Below are 19,183 nucleotides of genomic sequence, written 5' to 3' on the forward strand. Positions count from 1 at the left end.
GAAACCTGTACTGTGAAACTTGAATACCACACGGCCACACAAAACATGTGTGAGACCTTTGCTCACTGCTCTTCAGCCTAATGCACACTAACAGTGCATCCACAACCCACTTGTCAAAGGCCAGATAGAGCTGTTGCTTGGGAGAATTTCTCAGGGTTCCCTTTTCTTCAGAAGGCAAGAGAACAAATATACCTGGATCCTTCATTATGGCCAGAATAATTTCTTTTCTTTCTTTTAAAAAAATTTTACTTTAAAGAAACTAAAACAAAACAAAATAGTAGAACTGATACAGGACTTTAAAATAAGCTGATAGTAAATTAACAACAGTCACTATATTGCATAGTGTTATCTTCAAAATAGTTGTTCAGATCACAAGATACAGGCACGCAAAACAAATCACAGTTTCTTTCCCCTGAACTAGCAGGATCAATAGTACAATTAACTATCTTGTGTGTGAATATATATATCTTTTCAGAGTGAGTTTTCTATAATGGATTTCATATCATGTTACTCTTAGAGCTAAAAACCCAGTCTCTGCTGCCTCACTGACTCCCATGTCAAGACCAAGCTCATCGCCAGTGGAAAAGGAAATTCCCAGGAGTGACTCGATTCCTTATCTGCTTTCTTTTTCCAAGTCCTGCTTTCCTTACTCCTTGAAGAGTGAATACCCCTGGATACTTTAGGATCTCCTCTGATATTTCTAGTAAAAAATACAAAAAAACTATGGGGTGCTGGCTTATTACTCTTCTCATTGCTGAGAAATACCTGATAGCTAAAGTTAAAAGAGGAAATGTTTATCATAGCTCACAGTTTGTAGAGGTTCAGTTCATAGCTGGCTGGTTCCAAGGCAGGGTGGTGTGGCAGAGGGGCATTGTACTGGGGGTTTTTATTTTGAGCTCCTCATTACATCCTTCATTCCTGATTACTGTGAATATAAACACACTTTGTGAACTGCCTATTAAAAGCAGTGTTCAGGGACTTTCTCTCCTGCCTCTCCCTGCAGTGTGGAGGGAGTTTCTGTCCAAGGTACTTCTGTCAGATTCTGGCTGCCATCATTAAGACCTTCACCCAGGCCTCCAGTAGTGGACAGTCATTCTCTGGTTGGTCAATGCTGGAGCCCTTGTGCCTATCCATTCATGGTGGGGAGTGGGACTGGGTGTCCTCAAGGGCACATCTGTCCCTTGCCTGCCCAAGGTGCTTGGTCCCTATCCCTGTGGGAGTCACCACAATTGCCAGCCGATGGCACAGCCTCTTTCACCATCTCACTGTCCATGTAGCTGCCTGGGAAGAGCATTCCCAGGCCACCTGTGGATCTAGGCACACCTGGCCTTTCTGTCATGGACAGAAAGTTTAGATTTTGTATTCAGGATAAGAATAAAACTCAGGTTAGAGCTGATTGACATGTGGGTCACCAATGTATGCAAAATGTAAATGATCAGAGCTCACAATACCCAAGAGTCATCACACAAAAAGATGTTTTCTTTAAACAAAGTTCATTTTATTAGATTAATTTTACACAGTAAAAGAGTATGAAAGGCAGACTTGTCTAAATTCTCTTGCTGATTCTCTTGAAGACAATGTCACCCAGGGTCATGGTCTGAAGGATAGAAAAGAAATCATAAAATGTTCATCTGATAATAAACAGTAAAATTAAATCATTAAGCACCCTAAATATCCTCAAATATGGTAACACATGAAGCAACTTCCTGATTCCTCAAATCAGTGATTCCTCAAGGACCAGAGGAAGGACTGAATATATTTTTCCTGAAATCTTCTTTCTACACTGCTGTGCTTCCTTTGCTGGAGAGGTTTGCTGCGATTGGCTGATGACTTTTCTACATCAATGGATGTGATTGCAAGATCACCCAAACTTGCCCAGTCCAATTCAATTTCTCAAAGTTTTAATTGAGCACCTGCCATGTGTCAAAACCAAGCTGAGCACCAAGGACATGTGCATAGAATACCAAGGCAAGTACCCTGGGACGTCATGGACACTGCCAGATTTTCCTCCTGAAACTGTAAATAAAGCAGGTGAAAACCACAGAGGCATCAGCTTTAGGGCTCCTTCAGGATGCTCCCTCCATCATCTTCTCTTGAACAAGATGGCTGTAGTGACACAGCCTGTCAGAGTGACTAAAGAGCTCCTCAGCTTTAGGAACAATAGAGTGGATTGGATTGGAGCCTTAGATTGTCATTTATGTCATCACCTGAGTGACCTTAAAGAGGTGGACCTGATTAGTGACCCCTGGGCCTGCCTCCTTCATAGGACAGAGGAGGACTGGGTAAGATGGACAGCTCATCTCCTGTCCCCTGTCCTGTGGTGATGGTACCAGTATGGGCACAGGAACTGTGCATTTCCTGGTTAATGCTCACAGTGTCCCTGGCTGAGGGATGCTCCCACTTGAACCTGGAGACCACAGCCTCCTGGGCTGGTTCTGCCTTCTGTGATTTGCTGAAGCAAACGTTGGGAGCAAAACAGAGCAAGAGGGACACAACTGCAGGAGAAGTTCTGCAGATTGACTCTGAAACTGGGGATAGGACCGTGGGCAACAGCCAAGCACTGAGGACCCCTGCAGACCTGGAGTGCGACACTCACAGCGGCCATGCATTTGCCAAAAATGTGATCCTTATGATGCCAAATGGGTATTGATTAGACCCTTGGGGTTTGCAGGGCAGCTGGAGAGCCCTGTGGTTTGGTGGTTAGCGCTGACGCAGAAGGGAAGCTTGTGACTGTTAACTGTGTGATGGCATAGAAGCAATGAAAGAGCCTGCTGCTGCTGTGTGCGACATGCATGAGAATGGCTCTTCTGTGACCCAGTGAGGCCTGGGGGAAGGGGGGGAGGGGACACCTGTAGGTTGAATGGCTTCTGCCCTCTACTCTGAACTTTGTCCCATTGCAGACAGGAAGCGTGAGCTGTGCTGGTCACTCTGCGTGTCCCTGAGCCTTTCCTGCCAAACCCTCTTACTCCATGGCATTAGGGAAGAGGGGAGAGGACATGGGGGTGAGGAGTCAGGAGGGAAGGAAGAAGGGAAGGAGAGGGGCCAGGACAGGACAGCCTGAGGGAGGTGGGGACACCAGGCGAGTTGACGCCAGTTCTCATGATGGCTATGGTGAGTTAGAAAAGAGTGTCTGCTCCTCAAGATCCCGCTCTCTATCTGTTGGAAAATCTGCTGGTGATGCTACACTGGTTTGGTTAGAACAAGGCTGCTACAAGATGTACGAAAGCATGATCCAAAAATACAGTGAATCCCCCCCCCAATGTATTACTGTAATAGACACATCATCATTAATCCAAATTAAAAAAACACCCCCTTTATCCCATCCTTTTACCCTTTTCTAAAGCAGTTCTCAAAGTCCTATTTCATGGATGCCTTGAATGGTTGTGATCAAAATCATGATAGATGTCATTGCCTACTGCCATCCATGGAAAAGCAGTCTTATACAAGCACTAGGGCAAGTCCTTATGCATGCTATCCATTGGATTTGGGACCATACAACTTCTATCTCTCTGCCAAAATCAAAATGATCTTGAAAGGTAAAGATTTTGAATCAGTTCAGGACATGGAGGGGAGGGTAACACAACAAAAGACACTCACAGAAGAAACCTTCCGGAGATGCCTCAAAAACTGGCAAGAAATTGGAATAAATCTGTTTGAAGGGAAGCTTTTGTGGAGCATTATGGCAATGTGTTTTACCGTAGTAAATGTTTTAAAAATGTAAACATTCTCCATATTTATAGACCACAGCCATCAATATAGAAACTCACATGGCCTATGGGGGTGAGTCCTTTCCCATGGGGACAGCCGTGTGATGGCAGCCCCGAGAGACTGACCCAGTCAGAGGAACCTGGACCTATCATTCCATGGCTGTTTCTTGCCTCAGTTTCCCCTTTAGGAATCTGCAGTTGGGAAGCTTAGAGATGCTGTATAAACTACCTGCTACACAAGGAACCTCAAGGAAGTGGGGAAAGATATAGAAAGGCAGAGAGTTGGGCGCTCAAGAGAGAAAGTGAGGCATGGAGTGAGGAGTGCAGCTGCCCCTCCCCCTTCACCCCCTCCTCCTCCCTCAGCACCGAGTCACAGGTTCAGAGCACCAACTTACGCTGGTCAGGATGTCCCCATTGAGTTCAGTCACAGATCTGATATTTTTGAAAGTTGTCACCAGCTTGTCACCTTCCATGGTAACCACGGCCTGTCAGGGACAGAGAGGCCTGTGAGGCAGGGTCTGTGGAGAGTGAGACTCTCACTAATGATTGGTTCCCCTGTGCAGGTGTCAGCTGATGACAGTCAACACACTCTGGTCCCTGTGCTTCTGACCCTGCATGCTAACAGGGGAAATGAGCACGGAAGACAGAGAGAAAACATCAGGATGTCTCTGTCAGACTTCAGTTTGTGCTGTGTGATCTAGAAAAGAGCACAGGACAGCTGAGTGGTGCCCAGGACAAATGCTGGAACACAAGCACTGAGGTCTCAGCTCTCCAAGCCAGTGGGGGGGAGGTGGCATCAGAATTCAGGGCCTGCACACATATTGCTCTGGTCTGTGTGGGTCCTCTGGGAACACCTGTCATCCCTGTTGTGCTCTCATATCCAAGCCTGAGCCACCCAGGAGGAGAGAGCACAGAAACACAACCAGGAGCACAGGACCCTGCTAAGCTTGAGAATTCCCTTCCACGGACACTTGCAGAAGGCCCGTGGTAGAACCATGCTCTCCTGTCCCTTCCCATGGGTATAGCCCAGGAAGTCCTGAAATGCACTCCAGTCTCTAGTGTGACATCTGCAGAGGAGAAATCAAGATCAATAGGAAGAGATGGGGACAGCATGTTGAGCCCAGTGCACAGTCACCTGGGGAGCAGCAAAGAGGGCTGCTTGGTGGTGCCAGCTACACTGGGGTGTTTAGTGTGTCATGGGAGGGGCAGAGGTCAGGTCCTGGGTGTTGCTGTGTCTTGGAGTGTCAGACCTGTGGCGATGGAGCTGCCCAGCACTGCCTTCAGCATGGAAGGCTGATTTCTCCTTTGCCCAGACAGGGGAGCCAAGGCTATCAGCTCAGTGAGCAGCCCAAGGTTTGTTCTGAGTGCCTGCCTGGGTCCTGAGATTCTGGTGTGGCCAGTGCTCTTCCAAGACATCTCTTCCTGTCCCTTCCACTTTGAGTTCAGTGAAGGCCACAGAGATTGGGGTTAATTAATTACAGGTTTTCTTTGACCCCTCCACCCCCATTGCTGGAGCCTGTTCAGGGAACTTTGAGAGTCAGCAGCCTGGGCCTCAGGGAATTGGAAATTTGGAATCCTGTTCTTTGCTTGGTTTCTTTCCTTGTTCCATGAGGCAGAACTCTGCTGGGGGAAGCATAGGACCCTCTTGCAGGACCCAGAAAAATAAAAACAGCTTCCCTACAAATTCTCTGGTTTTCCCACTCAAGATAAAGCTTAGACATAGGGTATCAAGGATGGGAGATGTGAAGGTCAGGATTCTGTAAGTCAGAAAGCCATAGGACCAGACTCCATGGAATATTCCAGAAGCAGAACATGTTGAGAGGGGCTTCTCTTACCTTGGCCTTATCCCCAGTCATGGTCTCTAATTCACACTCCTGTCCCAAGGTGAATTCATTCTTGGTCACTTTTGGCCCTGTGCTGATGATGAACTTGAAGTGCTTGCCATTCTGCACGATTTCTGTTATCACCCCCTTGACATCCTTCCCCTTCTGGATGACGTCATCAGGCAACCCTGGTGGAAACCATCCGAGGTTTAGAGACAGCAGTGCTACAGTCTCAAGGCTGAAGCAGATGAGAGAAACTGTGACATGGGCAGGAGGAGGCCACAGACTCGGGGCCTTCCAAGCAGCAAGGGCTGCAGCCTCAGATGGGGAGGGAGGGCAGCCTGGCCTGGCTGCTGCAACCTTGAACCTTTCTATTTGCTGTGGGTCCTCGGCTTCTGGCTCTTTCTCCTCCTTCTCTCCTTCCTCCCTTAGCTGCTCTGCTCTGGGAGTTAAGGCATGTCACCCTCCACACCCAGAGGGACCAGAGGGTTTTCCTCCCACAAGGAGTCACTCCTGAGGTGACAGGAACTACTAATATTTAGGCCAGGACACCAAGTACAAAGTGTAGGTATGCCAAGCAAACCTGGGCTTTAGTAGGAATGCTTGTTCACAGGCTCTTCCAGCAGCAAACCTCAGGGAGTCCTGTTACACATGTCACTAACTTGAAAGACAGAAGCAGGGTGATTTCTCTACAAAAGCCCTGTGCTCTCAGGCACCCTGAACGGCCTCCTTCTGCTGGGCTGTTTCCTTCCTCTTCTCCTTCTCTGCTCCCTCTCTGGCCACACTGTAGCTTCTGCTCACAAGGCTGCCGCTTGTGAACGTTCTCCCCTCCCCAGCCCCCTAGGGGGCACCTGCTCATCTTCCCAGCCTCCCCTTCACCACCCCCTTCCCTCCCTCCACACCTCTGCACTGTGGGAGGCAGGGGGTCAAAGCTAGATCCCTGGGAAGCAGCGCCTGCTTCCAGTCCCAACCCAGACACTTCCAGTCATGTGACCCAAGTCAGGCCAGCTTACCTTTCTCAGCCTCGGTTGTAAAAGGAGGAAATAATAGTCCTCAACTCAGTTTTTGGTGAGGATTAAATGAGTCATTGCTTATCAAGTGCTCAGCCCAGTGCCTGGTAGCATTATCCCTCCTGCATGTTAAGGGATACTTGTTGCATTTATTTCTTGTGTTTTCTCCTCTCATGCTGTAGGTATGCCAAGGCCAGGTTTCTTGGCATACCTACAGCATTTTGTACTTGGTGTCCTGGACTAAATACTAGTAGCTCCTCCTGTCACTTCAGGAGTGACCCGCTGTAGAAGAACACTCTGATCCCTGTGAGGGAGGGGGTGACATGCTTTAACTCCCATGGAAACATGGAATGTGCCTCTTCATTATTTAGCTCCCTGCTAGGTAGGCATCCAGCAGAGTGCTTGACGTGTGGCTGTCTTTGGATCAGCATTTGTTAGGAGAATGAATGAATGAATGTATGTATGAGCGAGTGAACAGGGCTCACAATGAAGTGCCTGTGATGTTGGCTTCAATCCTGATTCCACCTTAGCTGAATGATCTTCCTACTTACCTCCTGGTGGCCTTGTCCAGTGAGTAATGGCACAAGTGCAAGAAATTCCCACCCCATCCCAACAACTTACATTCAACTGCCACTGCCTGTGTGGCCAGACCTCCACTGCAGTGACCAGTGGCCTTGTTGGCCTGTGCAGCACTCACCCACTGCCTTCACAAAGGCCTCGAAGTTTTCCTGGCTCTGCAGTTGGTACTTGCCGGTGAAGTTCATGGTGGCCACAAGGCTCCCTCTCCACAGTTAGCCCAGCTCAGTAGGATGGGCTACCCACTGGTGGCTGTTTTATAGGGGTTTCTTCTTCTCCCTCATGGACTATAGGTCAGCAGCTGTGGATTTCTTCACAGCCAGGTTCAAACATTAACTTCCAGGAGCAATGATCAACAATAAAAAAACACGACTGACACAGCAGAGGTTTGCTTTTCAGTGAACATTAATGAACAGCTCTCAAGTACAGAGGCCTAGGGTGCTCTAACATGTAGGGTGACATCCTACCGCTCATGGACTAAGTATGCATGCATAGAATGTGTGTGTCTGCACACTGTGCACCTTCAAAGTGGATCAAAGCATATAGTTAATGTTCGCATTTTAAAACTGTATTAAGTAGAAGATGGATGGGCCTTAATCTCCCTTGAAATACTCCCCTCTGTCTAACCACACTGAGCCCTCATTCTCGCCCCATTCTGACGCAGTTCTGGAAGTCTTCTTTCTGAGTGTCTGCGTGAGGTGTGAATGTCTCTCCAGTGAATGTCTCTGCTGTGTGCCACCCTATGGTTACGCAGCTCTTAATCCTACAATGTGTCCTCAGCCACCTTCATCAGTAAATTTGGTTCCACGCAACTTCTGGCTCTTCCCCAAAGTTGAAAACACCATGAACAATGAATGACTGGAATCAACTCAGGATGTGGAGGCAGCCGCAACAGGGCAAGTGATGACACCAGGAAAGAGAACTTCCAGAACTGCCCAAAAAGCGGCAAGAATCAGTGTGTCTGAAGCAAGGGGGAGTATTTTACAGGAGACTCCTGGGAATCTGTCTTTTACTGTAATAAATATTTTTAAAATTAAGCATTAACATTATTTTTCTTTCAGACTTCTATGTGCGTATATATGGATACACATATGCTATGTGCATAATTATGTGTACTTATATGTGCACACATGTGTATGCATATTTTTGTGTTTGCATGTATTTGTATGCACAAGTGTGTATACTTGTGTGAAGATGTGGATATATATGTAGCACACGTAGAAAAATGACTTTGAGCTCAAAATTTTGTTTGCAGACACTTAGGAAATTTTCCTATCCTAATTGTCATTATATACACTTAATTTTTATAGAATTGTCCTCAAGGTCCAGTGCTGTCTCCATTCAGGGATTTGCTCTCTGATGATGTGGGTGACTCCACAGCTCCAAGCAGTCTCCCTTTTGAAATATATCACAGGGCAGTACAGAACCCAAAGCCAGGTATGTGGATATTGAGCTGCATTTCACTAGGCAGGGACAAGGTGAGGGAAAGAGAGATAGGAGGATCCGCTCACTTGCCTCCTCCCTGCCTTGGAGGCAGGAACAGGGAGTTAGGGTGACATGTGGGGAACCTGGCATTGTGGAGCCCCCTATCTGGCACTGGCCTTGGGCAGACAGCATAAGAATGCTTCCAGGGATCTTGGGATGCTCCTGTATGTCACAAAGCGCAGAGGCGATGATGCCCAGTGGGTCTACCACCGCACTTCCTGTCTCTGAGTCAGCCCTAGACAACTACCCTCACCCCCTTTCTCTCTCCTCTTTCCCTGGACCTTGGCATTGGCCTCTTCACTTGTAGCCTTCACTCTCCCATCCTTCAGGCCTCCAGCCCTGATTGAATGCAGCACTCCTCCGGGTAGAAGCCTCTTGTCTCTAGGGCTCCAATTGTTCCTGAGGCCACAGGTCTGAATACTCAGGCAAGTCCTAGTGTCCTGTGCCCTGGCCAGAGTAACTATACCCAATGATGGTCTCCCTTTGCTGTCATGAGCTCCACTTCTGGGCGTGGTAAACAACTGGTAAACAATTATTGAATGTAGAGATGGAGAACCTCACCTCCCAGGCAGGGGACAGAGTTTAATATGATGACATGGTTTAATATGATTGATAGAACAATGTCTGTTTCATAGAATCAAGCATTCTGTGTTCTGGGAAAAGGACGTCACACACGTGTGTACAGAGAATACTGGACATGCAGAGAGAAGGAGCTGCTGAGGCCACCTTCGCCCTGACTTGCAGCTGCTGTGGATGTCCTATCTTTGGTGAGCAGCCCGCCTTCCCTCCTGGAGCTTGGCCCTGGGCCTCTGTTTCAGACTTTATTCCCATCACCACTTAACTACTGTTAAATAGACAGGGTCCTCTTCTGTCATTCACAACACTGTCCAACATATCATCATTGTTCTAAACCTTAGAGTGTTTATCTGGCACTTTTATTAGTTCCGTAGGTGATGTGCAGACTGTACTTCCCAGCCCTTTCCTTACAAAGGCTCTTCCTCCTGATGATGGGCCCGAGTCTTCCAGGCTGAACTGCAGAGCTGGCATCACTATTGGTACAAAAGATTCATGATTTCTACTTGAACCTAGCGGGACTCAAAGCAAGCTTCCTATCACATTAAAAGTGTCAGATTAGGGGGCCAGGGAGTTAGCCCAGTAGCAAAGTGTGTGCGTGACAAACACAGATCCTGAGTTTGATTCCAGGTAACAAAAAACTAATAAAACTAAAATAAATAACATATATGTACATGTATGTATCTATACATCAAATTATATATTTATATATCAAATTATGCTTCTTTTAAAAAAATAAGCTAAAAATACAAATAGTTTAGTCTAAGTAGTTGAATGGAAAAAACTGAGTGTAATTTTTTAAAAGCAAATGCAACCTCAGCCATAAAAAGCCACTATAAAGCAGTAAGAACCTAGAAAGAGTCCTGGAGTAGAACGAGAGGCCTGTGCTCTCCTCTGGCCGAGGCCCTAAATGTCTGAGCACAGGCGATTTTCTTCGTTCGGGAGCTTCCTCTCCACACTGTGAAAAGTACATTTGAAGAATTTCCTCAGGACTCCTGCATGCTGAACTATCGACACTGTCATCACTGTGGCTTTCCTTTTGTCTTTATCACGCTTTACCCAAGCTGCAGATACATGTCCATCATAAGGCTCTTTCCTTCCTCCTTTTCCCTAATATGTAACCCTCCCCGTTCATTGCCACTAAAACATCACCATTACCATCGTCCGGGGAGCTCCCCAAGGCAGGGGTTGTGCATTGTTACTAATCCTTCCAACCCTAGAATGTAACAGAGGTGCTGGGAAATGGTAGGCGCTCAGAAAGTGTGCGTGAATGCATGAATGAGCCAGTGGGTGAATTTGCTTATCTCAGAGCAAAAGAGACATGAAATGGTATTTGAGTTTCTATGGTAAAGCACCCAACAAAGCCCATTTAGCCTCTGGGTCTCTAAGCAAACAAGTATGGCTCCTTCCTTCCTTGCTTACAATCTCTTCAGAGCAGTGCTGTCTCACAGAAATTTCCAGTTCTGCAGAGAAACTCAATCTTAAATTTTATTTCATTTTAAGTAACTTACATTTAAATAGCTAAGGAGTCCATTAGCTACTGCATTAAATTGTAAAATTTTCATGTAATGTTTTAGTGCAGTTATAATTAGTAAATGTTTGCAGTATGTAGTATTCTATTTCATTGTGAGAAGTTCGTGCACGCACATCACTCATCTCAAATGCTCTTACATCCTCTTCCCTACAATTGCATCCTGATTGCCTATTTTACTTTTCCCCTGTACTCCCTGCTCACTCCATCCCTTGATTCCCTTCCCACTTGAGAATGGTTTCTCTTTCTACTTCCCATTATTTAACTTTTGTCTCGTTACTTATAGTTTGAAATTTCTTGCCTAACAGCAGACATTTTGTCAGAATTCCATGGTATTTTAGAATCCATGTTTGCAGAGTAGTTGCGAATTACCCTCTGAACTGTCTCTGTAGCCCCAATCTTGATATTGCTACATTGTGATCAACAACTCAATTCTTGGGTCTTTGGGGGTACTTCCTCTTTAAACCATGGCAACCCTTGCTTTAATATCCTCACTTCTATCTATGGATAGGGTTGCTAAGAAGACTAAATTTCTTAGGTGTAAATAAAGTCCTGATAATAGTGTCTGGCCTATCGGGAGTGAGTAACTGAGTGTGACCTGTTACTACACTGCTGGGCTGGCCCTTCTCACAGTGGGAAAGTGAAGGCGAGAGGGAGAGGCAGAAGGGCTGTGCTGAGTCAGGTGAGTCTCTTCTAAGCTCTGCATTCCTCACACTCCTATCTTTTTGTTTTTTTTTTTTTTGTCTTTTTCCTTTTTATCGGTACCGGGTATCGAACTCATGACTGCCTGCTTACAAGGCAGGCGCTTATGCTGCTGAACTAAATCTCCAGCCCCCACACTCCTATCTTGAATTTGGATAAGAGTAGAAATATTTACACCACAGCAAAGGGCTTAATCTTAGAGCATATGAATTTGTAGTATCTATCAGTCTATAAAGGGTTTTTTGCTCCATGACAGTAACAGAATATATAGTTAGCAAGATTGTTGAAGGACACTTTACTTAAAGTGGGGTGAAATCTGCACTGTGAAATTGTGCCTCTTATGGCTACCTGAAAAATGTGCAGGACCTCTGTTTACCCCTCTTCAGCCAGTACCTTCCCTGACTCCCCACCAGTGTATCCATAAATACATGTGTTAAAGGCCAAACTTAGCTGTTATTTGGGGACCTCGCTCAGACTTTACTTCTCTTTAGAATACACAAGGAACAAATACCTTGGGACCTTCACTGTGGTCGCACTGAATTCCCTACACTGTTCCATAACATGTTACACGTGGGGCTAAAAACCCCTCTCTGATTCCTGCCATCTCTCAGGGCAAGTCCAACCTCATCACCACCGTGAGCCAAAATTCACAGTGGAGACTCAGTTCCTCTCTCCGTCTTCTCTTCCAAGCTCCACTTTCCTCACACTCCTTGAGCAGCCAGTGCATCTACCTGCTTTCAGACCTCTCTGATCTTTAGCAAGATAAAAGATGAGATGTCCACCATGGGTAGAGAAAAAGTGCTCTGAAAACCAACCATGCACCTATATGGACTCCCTCCTTCTCTCAGGCCCCCACTGCTGCCTCTTACTTTCTTTTTGAAACAAATGACTGCTTCTTTGTGATTAAGGCTATCAGAACCTCCCATCAACAATCAACAGGCTCTCAAGCAAGCCAGCTCCCCCTCTCAGGGAGTCACCAACAGGACAGGCAGAGAAGAGCTGGGAGACATCAAGGTAAAAATACCTGTTTCTGTCTACAGCTCTTACAGCTATAAAGCAAAATTCCCACCCAAAGTTGTCTGAGCCCTTACATGAAATTCCAAAATCAGCATCTAAAATTCTCCCTGTCAGGCTGAAGCATACAAACATCCTGACCTCTCCCCTCCCCCACTGTTCCCAGGGAAGAACCTTCCTTAGGAGCAGTCTCTGGGAATTCTGTCAGATCCCTGGAGACTTTGCTGCTCCTCCAGCAGGCGGAGAGCAATGTGCCTCAGTTCTGATGTTTATCAGCTGGGTGGACAGAGCCCACCTCTTCTCTCTCTTGTCTCTGCCTCTGCATTCAGCAGTTGAATCCTCTGTGTATGACAGATGCTCCGTGAATACTCTGCATATCATGGCCAGCGGGTGTCCCCCAAGGAGTCTGAGGATGGAAACTGTAAGGTGTGTGGTCAGGAAGGCGTCTGGCTTGCACTGCTGCCTGGGCTCCTCACAAAACCCACAAAGGAAGGCTTTGTATTTACAGGTGGAAAGCTGAGGCCCCCAATCATGGATAATTGTTACAACTCTGCCTTCCAGCTTAATGTATTTCACTTAAATTATCTGGTTTTTAAAAGCTCATTTCTCATTTAAAAACTAATTTTGCAAGATTAACGCCTTGTAAATGATTCAAACAATGTAGATCATGCAAATCTTTGATCTCTCAATCCTGTTCCTACTCTACTAATAACAGATATTTTTGAGATAATAACTATTATCTGGTTTTCCAATATTGTAGGTTTTTTCCTCTAAGTTTATGTACATATATGCAGAGAAGTAGGTAATCTTTGTTGTATCAAAATTTACATGAAAGGAATATTGTCAATATCATTCTGAAAGCTGCTTTTTAAAAATAATACAATTTATCTAAGAGACAAATTGACTTGCTTATTCATCTGATAGCAGCACATTCAGTTCTACTTTCTTTATTTAATGCATTGTTGGTTACTTAAGAGCAGGCTTTCCCAAATTGCTTACCAGTAAACAAGTTTTTAGGTGCATGACCTGCTATCTTCTTTGTGGCTGTGCATAAACACTTCTCTAGAAGCTACATTTTGGGGGCACTGGAAGGTGTTAGGGACCTCATGTTAAAAATATTAAGGGAGACCATCCAATGATGCTCCATCCACGTGGGCTTCACCAGGTTTCATCTCCATCACTGAAGGTGGACTCTGAATAAATCCTCACAAGGCCTGGATGTTATCAGCATTTTGACTACTATTTGTTTATTGCGTTGTATATCTCATCTTACACCCCTTGTCCCTGGTTACAAACAGACTTCACATTTTGAGTTGCTTATTACAGGGAGTGTTCAGGACCTTTTTCCCTTCTCATGGCATGGAGAGAACGTTCACCCATGATGCTTCTGTGCAGTGCTGGCTCCCCTCACTAAGTCCCTTCCTCAGCTCTCCTAGGGAGAAAAGTTGTTCCTTGAGTTAGTAACAGGCTGGCCCCTTGTGCCTGTCTACTGGGGGTGGGGGCTCATCGGCACAGTTCTCCCTTGCCTGCCCATGGTTCCTGGTCTTGTCCCTGTGTGAAGCTTCCCCAAGACCAGCCCACTGCACACCCTGTTGCTCCAGCTCCTTGCGTTTCAGCTGCCTGAGAAGGCCATGCCAAGGCCACCCTACAGATGCAGGCACACGTAGCTTTTCTGTTATGGACAGGCAGCTTGCATTCTGTATTCAGCGCAAGAGTAAAACTCAGATCACACCTGGTGGATGAGAGGGTGTGGTTACCAAGGTTCATGAGAAGGCAAACTGTTGGAGGCTCTTAGCAGGATTTAAATTTTACCAATTGGCATTCTATGTTTATCTGTGATACTGTCCAAGGCCTATGCCCTTTTCCTGGTGACAGGAGCTGATTCATAGTAAGTGAACCTCTATGAATCACTCATCCTGGCTGAGGCCTGTAGTGGCCTGTGAGGCCAGAGATCCCTCAAAGGGCAAGATAAGGCCACAGCTGCGGACACTCTGGCTCCAACCCTAATAAACAAGGTAGAGACTGCAGCTGCAAAGATTACTCCTACAGTCTCAATTCTACCATGTCTTCATGATAAGACACTGCTACTAATTGACTTGATTCATGACTTGGAGACATCCTTGAAGTGACTCCCAAGGTCCTGCTCATTGCCTGCACTTTCCTCAGTCTCTCCGCCCTTTGCCCTTGGTCCTAATATAAGTGGGCTGATCAGAGAATCCTTTGTCTTTACCCTCAAAGTCTCGAGTTTCATTAAAGGGTTTTTACCCTCCTGGAGCCCTAAAAATCCTACAAACTGTCTCTTTTTATTTAACCTCCGCCATACACTCTTTTGGGAGATTGGGGATCTAGGACAGAACCCAATAGCAAATGATCAGAACTCACAATATAACCAGCATCATCAATAACAAGTCATCACAAAAAATGTATTTTCTTAAAATAGAGTTTACTTCATAACATTAATTTCAACAGCAAAGAATGTGAAATGCAGACTTGTCTAAATTCTCTTGCTGATTCTCTTGAGGGTGACGTCACCCAGCTGGAAGGTCTAAAAACCAGAAAAGAAATCATAAATGTTCACTTGATAAGAAAGAGCAAAACTAAATAAATAATACATTTCATGGTTAATACCCACACTGTCCCTGCCTGAGACATGCTTCTACTTGAACCTGTGGACCACAGTTTCCTGGGCTGGCTTCTGCCTTCTGTGACTCCCTAAACCACTATTTAAGAGACAGAGCTGCAGATTAAAGATGGTGGGTTCACTCTGCAACTGGGAGAGGCTGTGACCAAAGGCCAAGCACTGAAGTCTGTCTAAAGTGAGGTGGGGCATTCAGAGGAGAGGACAGCAGGGTGTCCTCCTGTAATACAGCTTTCAAATTTATAAACAGTCACAGAAATTTTACATTTAAGCACCCAGCCTCACAAGTTCTGTGGTGTCAGTCTGAGTGCTTCCCATGGGAATAGCTGTGGGTAGCAGCCCTAAGAGCCTGCCAGCTCAGAGGAACCAGGTCCTGCCCTTCCATGGCTGCTTATACCTCAGTTTCCCCTTTAGAAAACTGCAGTTGGGAAGCTTAGAGATGCTGTGTAAACTACCTGATACACAAGGAACCTCAGGGAAGTGGTAGACTATATAGTAAGCTGGAGAATTTCAGGTCCAGGGGAGGAAGTGAGGCATGGGGTGACAAAGAGTGCAGCTGCATCTCCTCTCACCCATCAGCACCTAGAGCACTTACACTGGTCAGGATGTCTCCATTGAGTTCAATAACGGTCTTGACATTTTTGAAAGTTGCCACCAGCTTGTTGTCTCCTTCCATGTTAACCACAGCCTGTCGGGGACAGAGAGGCCTATGAGGCAGGGTCTATGGAGAGCGAGACCCTTGCTAATGAGTTGGTTTCCCTGTGTAGGTGTCAGCTGATGACAGCCAACACAGTTTGGTCCCTGTGCTCCTGACCCTGCATGCCAACAGAGGAGAGGAGCATGGAAGACAGAGAGAAAACATCAGGGCATCTCTGTCAGACTTCAGTTTATACTGTGGGACCTAGAAAACAGCAAAGGACAGCTGGGTGGTGCCCAGGAAAAATGCTGGAACACAAGCACTGAGGTCTCAGCTCTCCAAGCCAGTGGGGAGGGAGGTGGCATCAGAATTCAGGGCCTGCACACATGTTGCTGTGGTGTGTGTGGGTCCTCTGGGAACACCCTTCATTACTGCTGTGCTCTCTTCTCCAACCTGAGCGACCTAGGAAGAAGATGCACAGAAACACAACCAGGAGCACAGGACTCTACTGAGTTTGAAAATTTCCATCCATGGACACATGGAGAAGGCCCATGGGAGAACCATGATGTCCTGCCCCTTCCCACGGGCACAACCCAGGAAGTCCTGAAATGTGCTCCAGTCTCTAGTGTGAAATCTGTGGAGGAGAAATCAAGAGCGATAGGAAGAGGTGGACACAGTACGCTGAGCCCAGTGCCCAGAGTCATCTGGGGAGCAGAGAAGAGTTCTGCTTGGTGGTACCTGCTACACCGGGTGTGAGGTGTGTTATGGGGAGGAGCAGAGGTCAGGTGCTGGGTGTCATTGAGTCCTGGAGCGCCAGACCTGTGGGGATGGAGCTGCCCTGCCCACTGCCTTCAGCATGGCAGGCTGACCTCTCCTTTGCCCAGATGAGGGATCCATGGCCATCAGCTTAGTGAAGAGGTTTTTTTCTGAGAGCCTGCCTGAGCCTTGAGATTCTGGTGTTGTCAGCACTCTTCCAAATTGTCTTATCCAAGGCTACTCTGGACTCAACTAATGCCACAGTGATTTGCCCTGGTTTAGGGGTTTTCACTGACTCCTCCCACACCTACTGCTAGTGGAATTTCAGGGGAATTGAGAACCTAGGAGCCTGGTCAAAAAATTTGAGACTTGGAATCCTGTTCTGTGCCTGGTTCCCTCCATGTGCTCCACAAAGGAGACCTCATGTTTGGGGGCCAGAACCCCCAGAAAACCCTGGAAATACAAGTAAAGCTTTCCTCTGGGATGTCTGCTTTTCCCAAGATGTGAGTTTAGAAATGAGGTATCCAGGGTGGGAGTTGGGAGTCATGGGAACCTTGAGGCAGGAAATCTTGGACCAGGCTCCAGAGAAGTTCTAGAAACAGCATGGCAAAGGGCTCTTCCTACCTTGACCTTCTCTCCAGTAATACTTTGCATCTCAGACTCCTCGCCCAAGGTGAAATCATTCTGTATCACTTTGGACCCAGAAGTGATGGTGAACTTGAAGTGCTTCCCATTCTGCACGAACTCAACCGTTCCCTTGGTGTCCTTCCCCTTCTGGATGAGGTCATCAGGCAGCCCTGGTGGAAACCATGTAAGGTTTAGAGACAGCAGGTAAAGGATCACATGGCCAAGGTAGACAAGAGAAGCTGTGACATGGACACGATGATACCACAAGCATTGGGGGGCTGGGAGCATCAAGGGCTGTAGGATTTGACAGGCAAGGAGCGCTGCCTGGCCTGGCTGCTGTAACGTAGGCAGTTTCGTAAGGAATTTGTGCTTCATTCTCCATCTCGCCACTTGCTCTTTCACATGCTGGTGGCTCTGCTGTGGGACTATAAGAAATTTGGCCTCTACCCGTACTGGAACCATAGAGTTCTTCTATCAAGCTTGGTCTCTCAAAGCAGAGGTGACTGGAGGGGCTGCTAATAATTAGGCCAGGACACCATGTAGAAAGCAGCCCTGCGCCAGGCTCTCTTGGGCTCTTACAGGAATGGAGGCTCAAAAGATGTCCTGACAACATGAGTGGCCGAACCCCAGGCTTTCCCCTACCCATGCTATTTCCTTTCTTTTCTCCTTCTCTGCTCCCTCTCTTTCCACACTGCAGCCTCTGCTCACAGGGCTCCCTCTGCCTGCAACACTCTCCCCTCCCCAGGGACTTAGGGGCACCTGCTCATCTTCCCAGCCTCCCCTTCACCCCCCTGTCCCTTCCTCCACACCCCTGCACTGTGGGAGGCAGCGGGTTAAAGCCAGGGCCCTGGGAAGCAGTGCCTGCTTCTAGTCCCAACCCAGACACTTCCCATCTTGTGACTCAAGTCAGGCCAGCTTACCTTTCTCAGCCTGGATTGTGAAAGGAGAAAATAATTTTACCCAACTCAGAGCCTTTGGTGGGGATTAAATGAGTCATTGCATACCAAGTGCTCAGCCCCATGCTTCCTACAGAGCCACCCTTCTGCATATTATGGATAACCTGCTACAGTTGGTTCTGCCTTTCAGTCTCTCTAAACTGTGACCTTGGAAGTCTGGCTCTTTATTCTCAGTTTCCCTGCTATGGGTCCATCACAGAACTTGACATGAGGTTTCCCTTCAATCTGTTAGAAGGTGCATGGCTGAATCTATGAATGCATACATGCACACATAAATGAGTGAACAGGGTTTCCCTAAGAAGTGTCGGTGAATACTTCTTCCAGATCCATTTGTTCCAGATCCCATCCAGCTGAGTGCTGTTCCCACTTGCCTTTTGGTGGTCTTGTCCAGTAAGTAATAGCACCAGTGACAAGACATCATTAAAGTCTCCCCTAATTCTCTGTAAAGTGAACCTTGTCCCCAATTCCACCTGACACTGAATTTCTACTGCCCATAGAGGCCAGACCGTCTCTGCACTGACCAGTGGCCTTGGTGACCTGTGTAGCACTCACCCACTGCCTTCATGAAGGCCTCGAAGTTTTCCTGGCTCTGCAGTTGGTACTTGCCGGTGAAGCTCATGGTGGCGATGAGGCTCCGTCAATATTGCAGGTCCACAGCTCTGGTGGCCTGGCTGTCCACTACTGGCCATTTTATAGGGGCTCCTTCCTCTCTGTATATGGGGCCATAGGTCAGTGGTTATAAATTCTTTATGATCCGGTTCAAATATTAACTGCCAAGAGCAATGATCAATGATAAGAAAAACATGAGACATTCCTAGCAGAGTTTGCCCTAATTCAGCAAGTATTAAAGGGCCATCGAATGCAGAGCCCAGGGCCCTCTAGTGTATAAGGTGACATTGCACTCCTCATGACCTCAGTGTGCGTATGTGTGTGCGTGTGCATGTTGTGAGCATAGTATACACATACTAAGTAGATCACAACTTATAGGCCATATTTAAATTTTTAAATGTACTAAGTAAAAGCCACATGGTCATCATTTCTCCTAAAATAGCCCCCCTTGCTTCAAACACTCATCCCTTCAGTCCTGCCACTTTCGGAAGCAGTTCTGGAAGTCTTCCTTTGTGGATGTCCTTGTGAGAGATGATGAA

General features: G+C 46.8%; 2 protein-coding genes across 2 annotated transcripts; both read right to left on the minus strand.

The window, feature by feature from the left end:
- Window positions 1-1,476: 1,476 nt before the first annotated feature.
- Window positions 1,477-7,446, minus strand: LOC100725465 (fatty acid-binding protein, liver-like). The gene is made up of 4 exons (XM_003468942.4): window positions 7,238-7,446; window positions 5,543-5,718; window positions 4,103-4,192; window positions 1,477-1,597 (listed from the first exon to the last, which is right to left on the minus strand). The coding sequence occupies exons 1-4, from the start codon at window positions 7,302-7,304 to the stop codon at window positions 1,547-1,549; spliced, it is 384 nt and encodes a 127-aa protein (XP_003468990.2). The 5' UTR covers window positions 7,305-7,446; the 3' UTR covers window positions 1,477-1,546.
- Window positions 7,447-14,845: 7,399 nt separating this feature from the next.
- LOC100725196 (fatty acid-binding protein, liver-like) lies at window positions 14,846-18,745 on the minus strand. Its single transcript, XM_003468941.4, has 4 exons — window positions 18,588-18,745; window positions 17,077-17,249; window positions 15,655-15,747; window positions 14,846-14,966 (listed from the first exon to the last, which is right to left on the minus strand). Exons 1-4 carry the CDS (start codon window positions 18,652-18,654, stop codon window positions 14,916-14,918), a joined length of 384 nt encoding a protein of 127 aa, XP_003468989.1. The 5' UTR covers window positions 18,655-18,745; the 3' UTR covers window positions 14,846-14,915.
- Window positions 18,746-19,183: the final 438 nt, after the last annotated feature.

This window comes from Cavia porcellus, unplaced genomic scaffold (assembly GCF_034190915.1).
Source record: "Cavia porcellus strain 051 isolate PalLab524CR breed Dunkin Hartley unplaced genomic scaffold, mCavPor4.1 scaffold_18, whole genome shotgun sequence".
In the NCBI taxonomy this organism is placed as follows: Eukaryota; Metazoa; Chordata; class Mammalia; order Rodentia; family Caviidae; genus Cavia; species Cavia porcellus.

Bases quoted from the DNA above. Each gene is read 5' to 3' on its own strand.
- LOC100725465 (XM_003468942.4), bottom strand. From the start codon at position 7,304: ATGAACTTCACCGGCAAGTACCAACTGCAGAGCCAGGAAAACTTCGAG. The intron at 5,719-7,237 runs GTGAGTGCTGCA...GGTTTCCACCAG, and splicing joins GGCCTTTGTGAAGGCAGTGG to GGTTGCCTGATGACGTCATC. The intron at 1,598-4,102 runs GTAAGTTGGTGC...TCTATCCTTCAG, and splicing joins ATGGGGACATCCTGACCAGC to ACCATGACCCTGGGTGACAT.
- LOC100725196 (XM_003468941.4), bottom strand. From the start codon at position 18,654: ATGAGCTTCACCGGCAAGTACCAACTGCAGAGCCAGGAAAACTTCGAG. The intron at 15,748-17,076 runs GTAGGAAGAGCC...TGTCCCCGACAG, and splicing joins TTACTGGAGAGAAGGTCAAG to GCTGTGGTTAACATGGAAGG. The intron at 14,967-15,654 runs GTAAGTGCTCTA...TCTGGTTTTTAG, and splicing joins ATGGAGACATCCTGACCAGT to ACCTTCCAGCTGGGTGACGT.